Source organism: Camelus ferus, chromosome X (genome assembly GCF_009834535.1).
Source record: "Camelus ferus isolate YT-003-E chromosome X, BCGSAC_Cfer_1.0, whole genome shotgun sequence".
NCBI classification, from domain to species: Eukaryota; Metazoa; Chordata; class Mammalia; order Artiodactyla; family Camelidae; genus Camelus; species Camelus ferus.
The window spans coordinates 93,242,119-93,254,356 of NC_045732.1; the positions used below are offsets into that span (position 1 = coordinate 93,242,119).

Here is a 12,238-nt window from a genome sequence, read left to right on the forward strand (position 1 = left end):
CTGACTGACTTTTGACTATTATGGTTCAAGATACAATGGGCATGCGATTAACCAACATATAAAACCTAATGGGAAACTCTGTCATGCTGTCATCAGAAATACAGTTCCAGTCTCCTGCTACAAAAACTGAAAAGCAACAGACTATAAAAGTCTATATAATTCCTGGAAGGTAATCTCATAAAAAATGCACTCAAAAATCAGAATTAAAACATTTTATTTTTGCCACAAGAAGCTCTATGAACTAATATCAGGTAATGGTTAATGAAAAGTAGAACTTAAAGTCATGATAGGGAAGATTGTACAAGTATGAACATTACAGTATTGGGTGGAAATGAACAAGGTTTCATGACTGACATAGGTGAGAAAGCCAGTGCTGCTGAATTAGCATTTCATTCTTTAGAATCCACATGCCTTGACAATATAAAATACCTTGATCATTTTTACTATTTGTTTTTGGTACAACGGGAAAAACTGCAGCGTCAATTCTTCATAGTGGTTGTATGTGGGGGATCATTACCAGCAAAATGATAATGATCATTTAAAATATATTAAGTGAATCTTGCAAGATTGCTATGGCATTTAAAAATCTTTGCTCAGTTTGAGCATTTTCATTTTGTCATTTCTTTTTAACAAATTGCTACTTGAAATAGTTCCTATCTGGAATATCTATAGGTAATGTAGCATAGGAGCAAATTTGAAGCCAACTTGAAAGGAAAAAAAAGTTCAAATACCAGAAAGCTAAGTATAAAATAGGAAAAGCCCATGGTAAGTTTTAAACAGCATCTTGCTACAGATTTCCAACCCCATAAATACTGGGAGTGAAGGGTTTTAACCCCAAAGGAGTATTTCACATGAATTCTGAACTTTGGATATAGAGACTTCTAGAAAAACTGAAACCCTGACATACATGCAAGTAAGAGTCTTCTGGCAAAAATACAATTTAAAGTGAATTTTCCAGTTTTCTTCCTCCCCCAAAACTCCAGAAGATACCTTCAGTAGGCAAAGTTTGAAATTTCATACTCAGAATTTACATAGAGCTCAGCAGCAGCAAATAATTATATCCAGATAATTCAGAACGGATAGTTTTCCATTATAGAATTAATTCCTGGTTTGTCATAATAACCTTGTAGAAACTACCAAGTTTTATTATGACAGACTAATTTATGTAGCAGTTAAGTCTGAAAGGACTGGAAGCTCTGCTGGCATCAGTATCATTCACAACTTGAAGAATTATGTCTAACTGGTGGGACAGCATTAATGAAACAAATTTCCATTGAAAATATTTCAGAGTGTACCCTATGGTCAAAGAGTAATGTTACCAATACCTACACAAAAAGGAAACAGATATTCTAATTCCAGAGATCAGAGTCTTAAGTTGTAAGATAATTTAAAATTTTCCAAGGATTAGTTTACAAAATGGTCTGAAGGTCTCAACTCACAGAACAGAGAACACATAGCTGCACATCATTCCCATCCTCGGTATGCAAACGGTTATATTTTTCTTTCTCCTTGTATTATTGCAAATACTGATGCTGGATACCCTCAGATACCATCTTAAACACTGAAACCATTATCTTCACATCTAGTTCACTATCAGAAGAATGATGTATACGTGGGAAATCATGATTAAAGCTTTAAGTTCAAAGTCAAGAAATAAGACTATTTTCAAAAATACATGGTTAAGGAGAAAGAAAATATCTATGTTGAATTAAGAAATACTTAAGCAAGGTTACAAATGACTAATAACTATGCACAACAATCTCTTTCAGTATCTATTAATTTTTTTCCTTTGCAAAAAGTCATTTACAGAAGTTCATCAAGTCAATCCTGTTATAAATGCTAGACTATATATTTGTTCCAACCTGCTTCCCTTTTAATACTAGCACTTTAATAAGTTTTGACTTTATTTTCTAAGTGTTTAAATGTGTCATTTTAAAAGGGAGAAAAATGGTATTTATTGTTCTCAAGAAAAAATGGGAAATCAACAAGCCTATTTAACTTCCAAAGACAGCTTCTGATCGCTATAATATTGCAGCAATTTGCAGATGGAATGGAACTTATTTTAGAAGGGGTAAAAACCTAAATGGTCTTGCTGAAAGGACAATACTAGATCACTGATTCAACTATTTCAAAAAAAAAAAAAAAGTCCTATTAGAGATTCTAAGTAATATGAACATTTAAAAATATATGCCAGTAGCCTCCTGCCCAAAATATGTAGGAGTCTCATTTATGAAATTTGTCACTTATAAAGATGTATACATAAAAATTTACTTGGTGGTTTTCAGATTCAAAATTCGAAAAATTTCATGGGACTATTTTTAACCATACTGAGCAAAAAGGAAATCTCCATTCACTTCCATGCTCTGGCTGTATCCCGTTAAAAGCACAGAATTCCAAACAAACACGGCAGAACTTTTCATCTTCTATCTGCATTATGGAGATTTGTTGTTTTCCTTTAGTATTTTTGCCCATGGAAACCACATTGCAAAAGTATATATATACTGTATATATACGGTAGTCCAGCCACCAAAGTCTTTTCTGGACTATGGCGATAAAAGTAAGATTTCTCATTATGTAAAACTAATTCATTCTTCAAATGAGAGACTTGTCTGCATGGCCATTTTCATGGGGGGGGGCGGGAGGCAGGAGGTTGCTATCTATTTCGACTAGCAGTATACACAACCAAGCAGAGACTCATTCTGAAAATTTCCAGGACAACTTTAGAAGTTCTTGTTACCTTTTTATGCCATATACAAAACACAACACACATTTATAGTCTCAATATTAAGAAAATTGAGAATTCAGCAGTAAAGTGCTAACACGGAAGGGGAAAGTTGCAAGACATACTAGGGTATGCTAATAACTCCAGTTATTTTCAAAGAACATTCAGACTGCTTCAGATTCTATTCAGGAAACTATCTCTCCAAGCTTTTTTTTTTTTGCCTCTTTTAAATGTGCTGAAAGCTAACTATATAAACAGATACTGGGGGAGGGGGGATTTCTTAATCTCTATTCACACTTCCAGAATAATTTGTTCCTAAAAATTATTAACAAATAATCCAACTAGACTACCTTCAGATGACGTGGCAGATCAAATTAATTTGTTTTACAGGTCTTCTGAAAGCCCTGCCCCTTAATCCAAACCAAAACTTTCTGATTTTTCAAAGTTCAGTAAGATTCTGGTATTATAAATTCAAACTCAGTACTGCCATCTGTTACATTCTGTTTAAAAATTGAATCATTTTCCTGCTGAATAAAAATATCTTCCCAGGTCATTGGCTTGTTCTGAGGAGTAGATGTGGTCCCTACTGGAGGTTCTTTCCCAGCATCAACCTTATACCCAACACCATCATCCTTCATCACAGGCATAGTGCCTGACCTATCAGAAAGGTATGCATATTGTCTGATCTGTAAAGACCTGCACGGATGTAAACGATAAAGCTTCGAGTCTCCAGAAGGATCTTGACTATGAACTGACTTTATGTGTGAAGACATAAACTGATAGTTGATGAAAGATTTGCCACAGGCCAAACATTGATACCTTCGCTCCCCTGTGTGATGAATTTCATGCTTTGTGCGATATTCTGCAAGAGGAAATACCTTCTCACAGTAACGGCAAGGATACTTCTTCTCCCAAGAATGAATGTTAAAATGTCTCCGCAAGCTTGTCAGACAGACATAGGACCTTTTGCATACAATACATATATAATAGACCCTTCCATCTACTATTAACTCATAGTGATCATCGTGTTTTACTTTCATACGTTTATTTGCCGTCTCACTGCTAGATGTTTTTGGTAGCTCATTCTCAAGTCTGGCCTCCCCTTCGTCAGGGTCATCTTTGACAGGGATCACTATATCATAAGTATCTTCACCGATATTTGCATAAACCTTGCAACCCGTCGACAAGCCTTCGATTTCAGTAGCTGTATCTAAAGTAATGATCTTCTGACCCTCCATTAGATGTTTTGATCCTAAACCTGGATCATTAGTGTTTCTAGTAATTATATCTGAAATTTTTAAAGAATTGTTAAGTGGCTCTTGCAGAAGTGTAGGAATTTGCATCTTCTGTATCAATGATCCATCAAAAGTGGTATTTGGGGGGTTATCAGCCTGTGGGACCAAAGAGGTATTACTGACCGCTGAATCTGGACTGGAGCTAATAGTGTCATCATCATCATCTATAATTTCCTCCTCTTCCTCTTCATTGGCCTTGTTTCCTGTTAAAACAGCACTGTTTGGTGGCTGCTGATTCTGCACAAGTAAATTGATTGAAGGAGACATATGATTTGGAAGTGAAGAACTGACATTTGGTGGTGTAGTAAGTGGTGTCTGATTTAACAAAATAATATTGGGAGTCAGATGTGTCGGGGCCGAAGATACCAGCACTTTTTCACTTCCTTGTGTTTGGCTCAGAGTTGCCTGATTCACAGAAGTAGGAAGTTTCTGAGTAGGTGTGATATTTGTTAAAGGGGGAGAGCTATTGCTAGCACAAGGTGCAACATCTGAAATAGCAACAGAGCCTGGGTTAGGCTGGACCTGTGCCACTGCATTGGTACTCGGTAAAGTCTCCTTTGCAGGCAGAATCTCAGAGCAGAAAATGACGTCATCGTCATCATCATCTGAATCGGTAACAATGATCTTTTTTGTCTCATAATCTTCAGCAGATAAGGAAAAAGACTCTGTTATAATAGGCATTATAGTAGCCCCATTATCTTGGGCTTCATCTTTTGATTTTTGTATTTCAAGGTTCTTGTCACTAGAACCAGGAGGTAAGGTTTCTGCATTACCATCTTGAGCTGTACCTGAGATGCTTTTAACCTGTGACAATGGAACACCAAGCTCTGCTATAAATTTAACTCCTAATAACTGCCCTGATTTAATTAACTCATCAAGTAAATCTGATCTAACACGAACAATTTTAGAACTATAGATATAATTGAGAATTTCTGCAAAGATCTCTGCTCTTATAAAGCTCAGTTCAACAACTTGCCCAGCAACTGAGAAGAGCTGATGGAAGTAAGTACTGGAAGCTGAAAGAATGTTCCTGTGGGCTCGGAATTTTCGGTCTTCCACAATAACAGTGACATCGCAGAAGAGTCCATGGCCACGTTGCTCATTCAAGGAGTTCAGCAGACTGCCAGAGTATTGAATGTCTGTAGCAGAAATCAGTTTTCTAGTCTCCATGTCTGCAAGAGAAAGGGAGGAGATGGGAGATTAGGATAGAAAAACAGAAGTACCTCGTCATTCAGAATTTCAGCTACAGCATCATTAAATAGTTCATTCAAGTTTTAACCAAAGTTTGGCATAACTTTTTGGTTTTTATATAAATTGTTCATACAGGCTGGTTTTTAAACCACATGTCAAATCTCATGACTTCCCCCTAAGAAAAGACAAGCAAGGTTTAAACTGATCTACAGATTTGAACACTAATCTCTTCCTGTGAATCAGTTACATGCATCACCACTAAGCAATTTTTAAAGACTAGAACTAATTTTCTTAGTTCCAATTTTGGATTTTCTCAAAAAGAGTTAAGAGTTAATTTTTAACTATCTTAAAACTTTAAGAAAAACCTTCATCATGAACAAATAAGTTATTTCACCTGTAAATGAGTGACTTAAATGTTAGAAAAGCCTTTTTTGTGTGCAATACTGAGTCCGAAACAGTCTTCCTAAATTTTAACTTTAAGAGCATCTTCAAAAGCTACTCCCTGCAGCCAATGACTAAATTAGCATTTATAAACACTGGCGATGATTAACTCTAAACTTCCCATTATATTTCTGTTCTTATTTAAATTGGGATGCCTCATCTGAATGAACTATGAAACACCTTTCTTAATCTCTCCTCTTTCTTCATCCCTTGCCCCTTCCCCTCACCTCTTTACCCTTACAATCTCCAGAGGTGGAATGTTAAACAGAGTGCCAGATGAAGTCAACAGATGCTGTTGTGAAAAAATAAAACAAAAGAAAAGGAAAGTTTACTATTTCTTAAAGCTCATTTGCAAGAAAACACAAAACAATTCATTTTGTTGGTAAAGAAGTAGGTGCACTGATATGAGAACTTTCTTCACATCAAATACATTAGTGAAAACGAAGACATAAACTTACCGGAACAAACATTACTCTAAAAAAAGGGGGAATGTCAGTAAGTCGTATTGCTGTGTACCACCCCCTAAACACTTTTTGGCACTTTGCAGAAGACATTCCCAGTAACAATGACACTGAATTGTAAAAAAAAAAAAAAAAAAAAAAAAAAAAAAAGAATCAAATAAAAAGTATATATAATAGCAATTAGTTGATAAATACTTTTGGAAAAGAAATTCTTCTATTGCTAATATTCTTTCCCTTTAGAGTTAGCAAAATAGTACCACTGTCACAGTGCTTAAGTTATATACACATGGAAGGCAGGGCGTCTCAAATAGCTTCTCAATTTTTCAAAATTATAACTTAAAAAAGTAGGAGAACGTTAACAGTACCAAGGAATTCCAGGTTACCATAAAAGCATTCATCAGAAAGTGTGACCTTTGGACAACAAGCCAGCAACCAGGGCTTCCGAAATATGGGGATTTCGGCACAGGTTACTTTTCAGTGGATAGATGGGTTTTTCTGAATAAGGTCCCACAATTTTTGTCCTTTGCAAGTGGGTTTTCCCAGTGGGGGAATGCTTTACATGTACGTGTCCAGGTGACACTGGGACTTAGATTCATTTTGTTGTTTAGGTTTCCAACTCTTCCCCGTTAAGGTGGGCCCAGGAACAGCACAATCGGTCTGAACCTACCCCAAACAAGATCTGCGACCTGACTGTAGAAAAGCCATTCTGCATCCCTGTGAAACAAACCCTTGACTGAGGGCAGGTGAAGGTGGAAGAGAGAGAAACGCCACCCGCGGGAGTGAACCAACCAACACGCGGTTCCCTGCGGCAGCTGAACCCCATCTCCCTCCTTCCCCTCCCTCTTCCCCATTTGCACCCGGCCGGCGGCAACCCAGGCTTTTCACCCTAATTCACGTGAAAAGGCAGCTTCTTGCAAACACCGAAGGAGGCAAGGCCAGCCCAGCCAGGGCGGGGGTAGTAAGGCGAGCCGGGGAAAGTAGAAGGTGGCGAACGGGAGGGTGGGGTGTTGGGAGGGGATGAGGCCAAGCAGGAGGCATTGTTGTGCCCTGGGAAGGGGACGGAAGGGGAGGATGGGCCCGGCAGAAAAGCTCTAAATCAAAGTAGGGGCTGGGAGGGAAGAAAGAGGCGCAAAAAGGAAGGCGGAGGGGCGAGGAAAACGCCCAGCGGTTCTCCGCCGTGGGCTCCCCACGCTCCGGGCCTACCCGGGGCGCCGGCAGCCCCTCGGCCCCTGCCGGAGGAGGGAACTGCGCCGCGGCCCTCCGGGTCCGTCCCCTCCTTCGCTCCCGGGCCCACACAAAGAAAGGGCCGGAGGAGCCGAGCCTCCGACTCCGCCGCTTCCTGGTTCAAGTGAGGAGAAAGCGGAGGCAGGCGCGGCCCAGGGACGGAGGAAGCCGGCGCGCTCCCTCGCCCCCTTCCGAATCGGGGCCGGCTCCTCACCTGCTTCCCGGCGCCGCCGCCTCTCGCCGTCGGGCCGCGCGGAAGGGTGGGAGTCCTCCAACAACCAGAAGCCAGACTCAGCGGCGATTCGGCTCCTTCTTTAAACGTCGCTCCAGTCTTGGTCGACGTCGACGCGGCTGCCGCTTCCTGCCGCCACCGCTGCCCCACGCCGCCGACAGAGGGCACCGCGCGGGGGCCAGGCGCCGAAGGCAAAGGCGCCCTCCCCTTCCGAGCGCCGCTCGGCTCTTTCCGGAGGGGCCCGAGCGCTAGGCGGCCAGGCTTCGGCACCCCGCTCCGCCTTCGGCTCCTTCCGCAGGGGGCGGAGGAAGACTGGGAAGCTCCGGGAGCGCTCGGCCCCTTCCGGAGGGCGAAAGGGTGGGAAAAAGGAAAGGGAAAGATGGGGAAATGCGGTCACCAACGGCTGGAATGATAGCGAAACTAGTCTCTTTCACCTCCGTTCCGTGTAAGCTTCTAGGGCGTAAAAACTTGAGAGACTAGAAAGGTTTCGTTTCTTTAGCAAGTTTGAAACTGCTGTTTAATTGTTTGTTAGATGATAAACCACCTTGAAATATAATCGGAATAAATATAATAAAAAAAAAAGTATCGACTCATTATGATTTAGAGAAATTCAAGTTCTAGAATAACACAATAACAACTACATGAATAATAACTACTTTGAAGAAATAAATCCAGTTTTTGGACCAGTACTGTCTTCTTAACTGAATACTAAATGATGCAACACCACGTTGATTCCTTCATTTCAACTATCATTTTCTGACCACCTGTTCGATCTGTACCAAATCTTATTTTAGGTTCTATGGAATACAAAAATGAATAAGCCAAGGTCTCTACCTTTTAAAAGAGTTCAGTAGATAGGAACACAAACGTTGACAAAAGTATTTGTAAGGTACAGAACCCAGAGAAGGGAATAGCAAACTGAATTTGAGCTACATCCTGAAAGATAAATAATATTAACACTTACATTGTTTATTTATTATTTTTATTTACATAGCATTTCCTCCTCAGAAGGCTTTACTGTCTGACACAAGTAGGTGTTCAATAATTGTTTAATGAATGAATACATGAATGAATTGTAGTAGTTTTAAAAACTCCCCTGGTGATACACTTCCGACTGAGAACCATGATGCATGAAGCAACAGCATGGATGTTTGGAGGACAAAGTATTTCCCTTTAGGCTGATTATTGATCACATTCAACTAAGGAACCAAAATAGTAGCATTTTTCTTCAACAATTAGAGCCATTCACTACCTTCATTTTCTTTTTCAAAAATGTATAGGATAATATTGCATCAGTTTCCAGAAACTTGAATTGGCAGCTATTTACCATTCAGTTGGAGTCCCTGTGCTTCCTTCCTACAAAAATCTTGCTGAAAATGTCTATCGGGATATTCCAGAATAAAAACAGATCAAACTATATCTAATTTTCTTCAACATGAAATCAGACAAGGAACTCATTATCTATCCATTTCCAATCTATTCTACATTCTCCTCAATAAAGTAAAGCCACAGAGTAAAACATCAAAGTACTGTAATACAGCTGTATTTTCACATGGAGATAAGAAATTCACATGAAATTCCTTAGGCATTTCTCCAAGGTTTTGTATCGTGGGAAAATAGTCTATGTAGGAATTACAGCATTACTGCTTTTTGATTATGACTCAAAATTATTAAAGTTTCATTGTTTATATAATGACATTTCATGAGAAGTGGGAATGCACTGTTGTAAAAGAAACTAAGACAGATGGTAGTATTTTCTTGGCAACTTAACACGACTAGCAGATTAATGACCTTTTTTTTTTTCTGAGTCAACCTTCCCCAAAATTTAGTACCAAAAAAAAATTTTAGGAAAAAGGACAAAGTATGTCTTGAAAGTTTAGGATCTATTTTCAGTAGCTTAGTTGACTAAAACTAAAATGAGACGTACCTTTGAAATATAGATCACAGTGGCAGTAGCTGCCACTCTTGATATCAAATATTTGATAGTTTCCTGTCAGTAAATTTTAAGACACAATACAATTTCTTTTGCACCAGCATTAACAGCACCAAGGCTACTGACAGAATTGCCTTTCCTTTGTCCCTTTCTTGAAAGAGCTTTAAAAGTGTGGATCCCCAAGCGAAGTATGATGAAAACCTGTTAATTCAAAGTATAGGAAACCTTCTCTTCCTTCTGTCCGTGTCGCTTACCCCATAATTTGGCAAAAACTAATCTAAAATTAAAAAGCCACCTATAACCCATGCACCAATGTCAATTAATCTACGACAAAGAAGGCAAGAATATACAATGGAGAAAAGCCAGGCTCTTCAGCAAGTGGTGCTGGAAAAGCTGGACAGCTGCATGTAAATCAATGAAATTAGAATATTCCCTCACACTATATATTAAAAAGAAAACTCAAAATGCTTTAAAGACCTAACCTAAATGTAACACATGACACCACAAAACTCCTAGAAGATAACATAGGTGAAACATTCTCTGACATAAATCATAGCAATATTTTCATTGGTCAGTCTCCCGAGGCAAAAGAAATTAAAGCAAAAATAAACAAATGGGACCTAGCCAAACTTAAAAGCTTTTGCACAGCAAAGGAAACCATCAATAAAACTAAAAGACAACCTATGGACTGGGAGAAAATATTTGCAAATGATGCAACCAGCAAGGTGTTAATATCCAAAATATACACACGGCACATACATCTAAATATCAATAAACCAAACACACAATCAAAAAATGGGCAGAAAATCTAAACATATTTTTCCAAAGAAGGCATACGGATGGCCAACTGGCACATGAAAAGATGCCCAACATCACTACATATTAGAGAAATGCAAATCAAAACCACAATGAGGTATCACCTCATGCTGGTCAAAATGGCTATCATCAAAAAATCTACAAATAAATGCTGGAGAGGGTGTGGAGAAAAGGGAACTCTCCTTCACTGTTGGTGGGGATGTAAATTGGTGTAACCACTATGGAGAAACAACTAAAAATAGACTTACCATATGATCCAGAAATCCCATTCCTGGGCATATATCCAGAGAAAATTCTAATTCAAAATGATACATGCACCCCCAATATTCATAGCAGCACTTTACAATATCCAAGATATGGAAGCAACCCAAATGTCCATCAACAGATGAGTGGATAAAGATGTGGTATATATATATACATATACACATACAATGGAATACTGCTCAGCCATAAAAAAGAATGAAATAATGCCATTTGCAGCAACATAGATGGACCTGGATATTATCACACTGAGTGAAGTAAATCAAACAAAGAAAGACAAATATCATATGACATCACTCATATTTGGAACCTAAAAAATGATACAAATGAACTTATTTACAAAACAGAAACAGACTCACAAGTGTAAAAAACAAATTTATGGTTACCAAAAGGGAAAGGGAGGGAGGGATAAATTAGGAGTATGGGATTAACAGATACACACTACCATACATAAAATAAACAAGGATTTACTGTGTAGCACAGGGAACAATATTCAATATCTTGTAAGAACCTATAATGGAAGAGAATTTAAAAAGCAAAAGTATATAGATATAAACATATATATAACAAAATCACTTTGCTGTACACCTGAAACTAACATAATATTGTAAATCAACTAAACTTCAGTTCAAAAAGTGAAAAAAAAAAAGATGTGGTATACACACATACACACACGATGGAATATTACTCAGCCATAAAAAGAATAAAACATTGCCATTTGCAGCAACATGGATGGACCTAGAGAATATTATGCTTAATGAAGTAAGTCAGGCAGAGAAAGACAAATATTATATGATATCACTTATATGTGGTATCAAAAAATAATACAAATGACTTCATATACGAAATAGAAACAGACTCACAGGCATAGAAAATCAATTTATGGTTACAAAAGGGGAGAGGGAAGGGAGGAGGGATAAATTAGGAGTATGGGATTAACAGATACAAACTACTACACATAAAATAGATAAGCAACAGGAATTTACTGTATAGCATTGGGAATTATATTCAATATCTTATAATAACCTTAATGGAATGGAAAATAATCTGAAAATAATCTGAATGGAACCTTAATAATGGGAAATAATCTGAAATATATATATATATCTGAATCATTTTGCTGAACACCTGAAACTAATGCAATATTGTAAGTCAAGTATACTTCAATTAAAAAAAAACTAAACATATAGCTACCATATGACCCAGCAATCCCACTCCTGGGTATATACCTGGAAAAAATGAAAACTCTAATTGAAAAGATATATGTACCCAAATGTTCATAGAAGCACTACTTACAATAGCCAAGACATAAAAGCAATCCAAACGCCCATCAATAGATGATTGGCTTAAGAAGATGTGGTATATATACAACGGAATATTACTCAGCCATAAAAAAGAATGAAATGCCATCTGCAGCAACATTGATGGACCTGGATATTATCATGCTTAGTGAAATAAATCAGATAGAGAAAGACAAATACAATATGATATCACTTATATATATAATCTAAAAATAATACAAATGAATCTATATATAAAACAGAAACAGACTCACAGACAAAGAAAACAAACTTATGGTTACCAAAGGGGAAAGAGGGGAGGGATAAATTAGGAGTTTGGAATTAGCAGATACAAACTACTACATATATAAGATAAACAACA

General features: G+C 37.9%; 1 protein-coding gene across 3 annotated transcripts; it reads right to left on the bottom strand.

Annotated features, from left to right (window-relative positions):
- Positions 1–197: 197 nt before the first annotated feature.
- Positions 198–7,794, bottom strand: ZBTB33 (zinc finger and BTB domain containing 33). Of its 3 annotated transcripts, none has more exons than XM_032474357.1 (3): positions 7,549–7,794; positions 5,877–5,941; positions 198–5,189 (listed from the first exon to the last, which is right to left on the bottom strand). In XM_032474357.1, exon 3 carries the CDS (start codon positions 5,185–5,187, stop codon positions 3,169–3,171), a length of 2,019 nt encoding a protein of 672 aa, XP_032330248.1. In that variant the 5' UTR covers positions 5,188–5,189; positions 5,877–5,941; positions 7,549–7,794; the 3' UTR covers positions 198–3,168. The 3 variants fall into 3 exon arrangements, with proteins under 3 accessions (XP_032330248.1, XP_006185330.1, XP_032330246.1); XM_006185268.3 differs by lacking the exon at positions 7,549–7,794 and adding an exon at positions 6,778–7,535; XM_032474355.1 differs by lacking the exon at positions 5,877–5,941 and having other exon boundaries at positions 7,549–7,793.
- Between the last annotated feature and the right edge of the window lie 4,444 nt (positions 7,795–12,238).

Bases quoted from the DNA above. Each gene is read 5' to 3' on its own strand.
- ZBTB33 (XM_032474357.1), bottom strand. From the start codon at position 5,187: ATGGAGACTAGAAAACTGATTTCTGCTACAGACATTCAATACTCTGGC.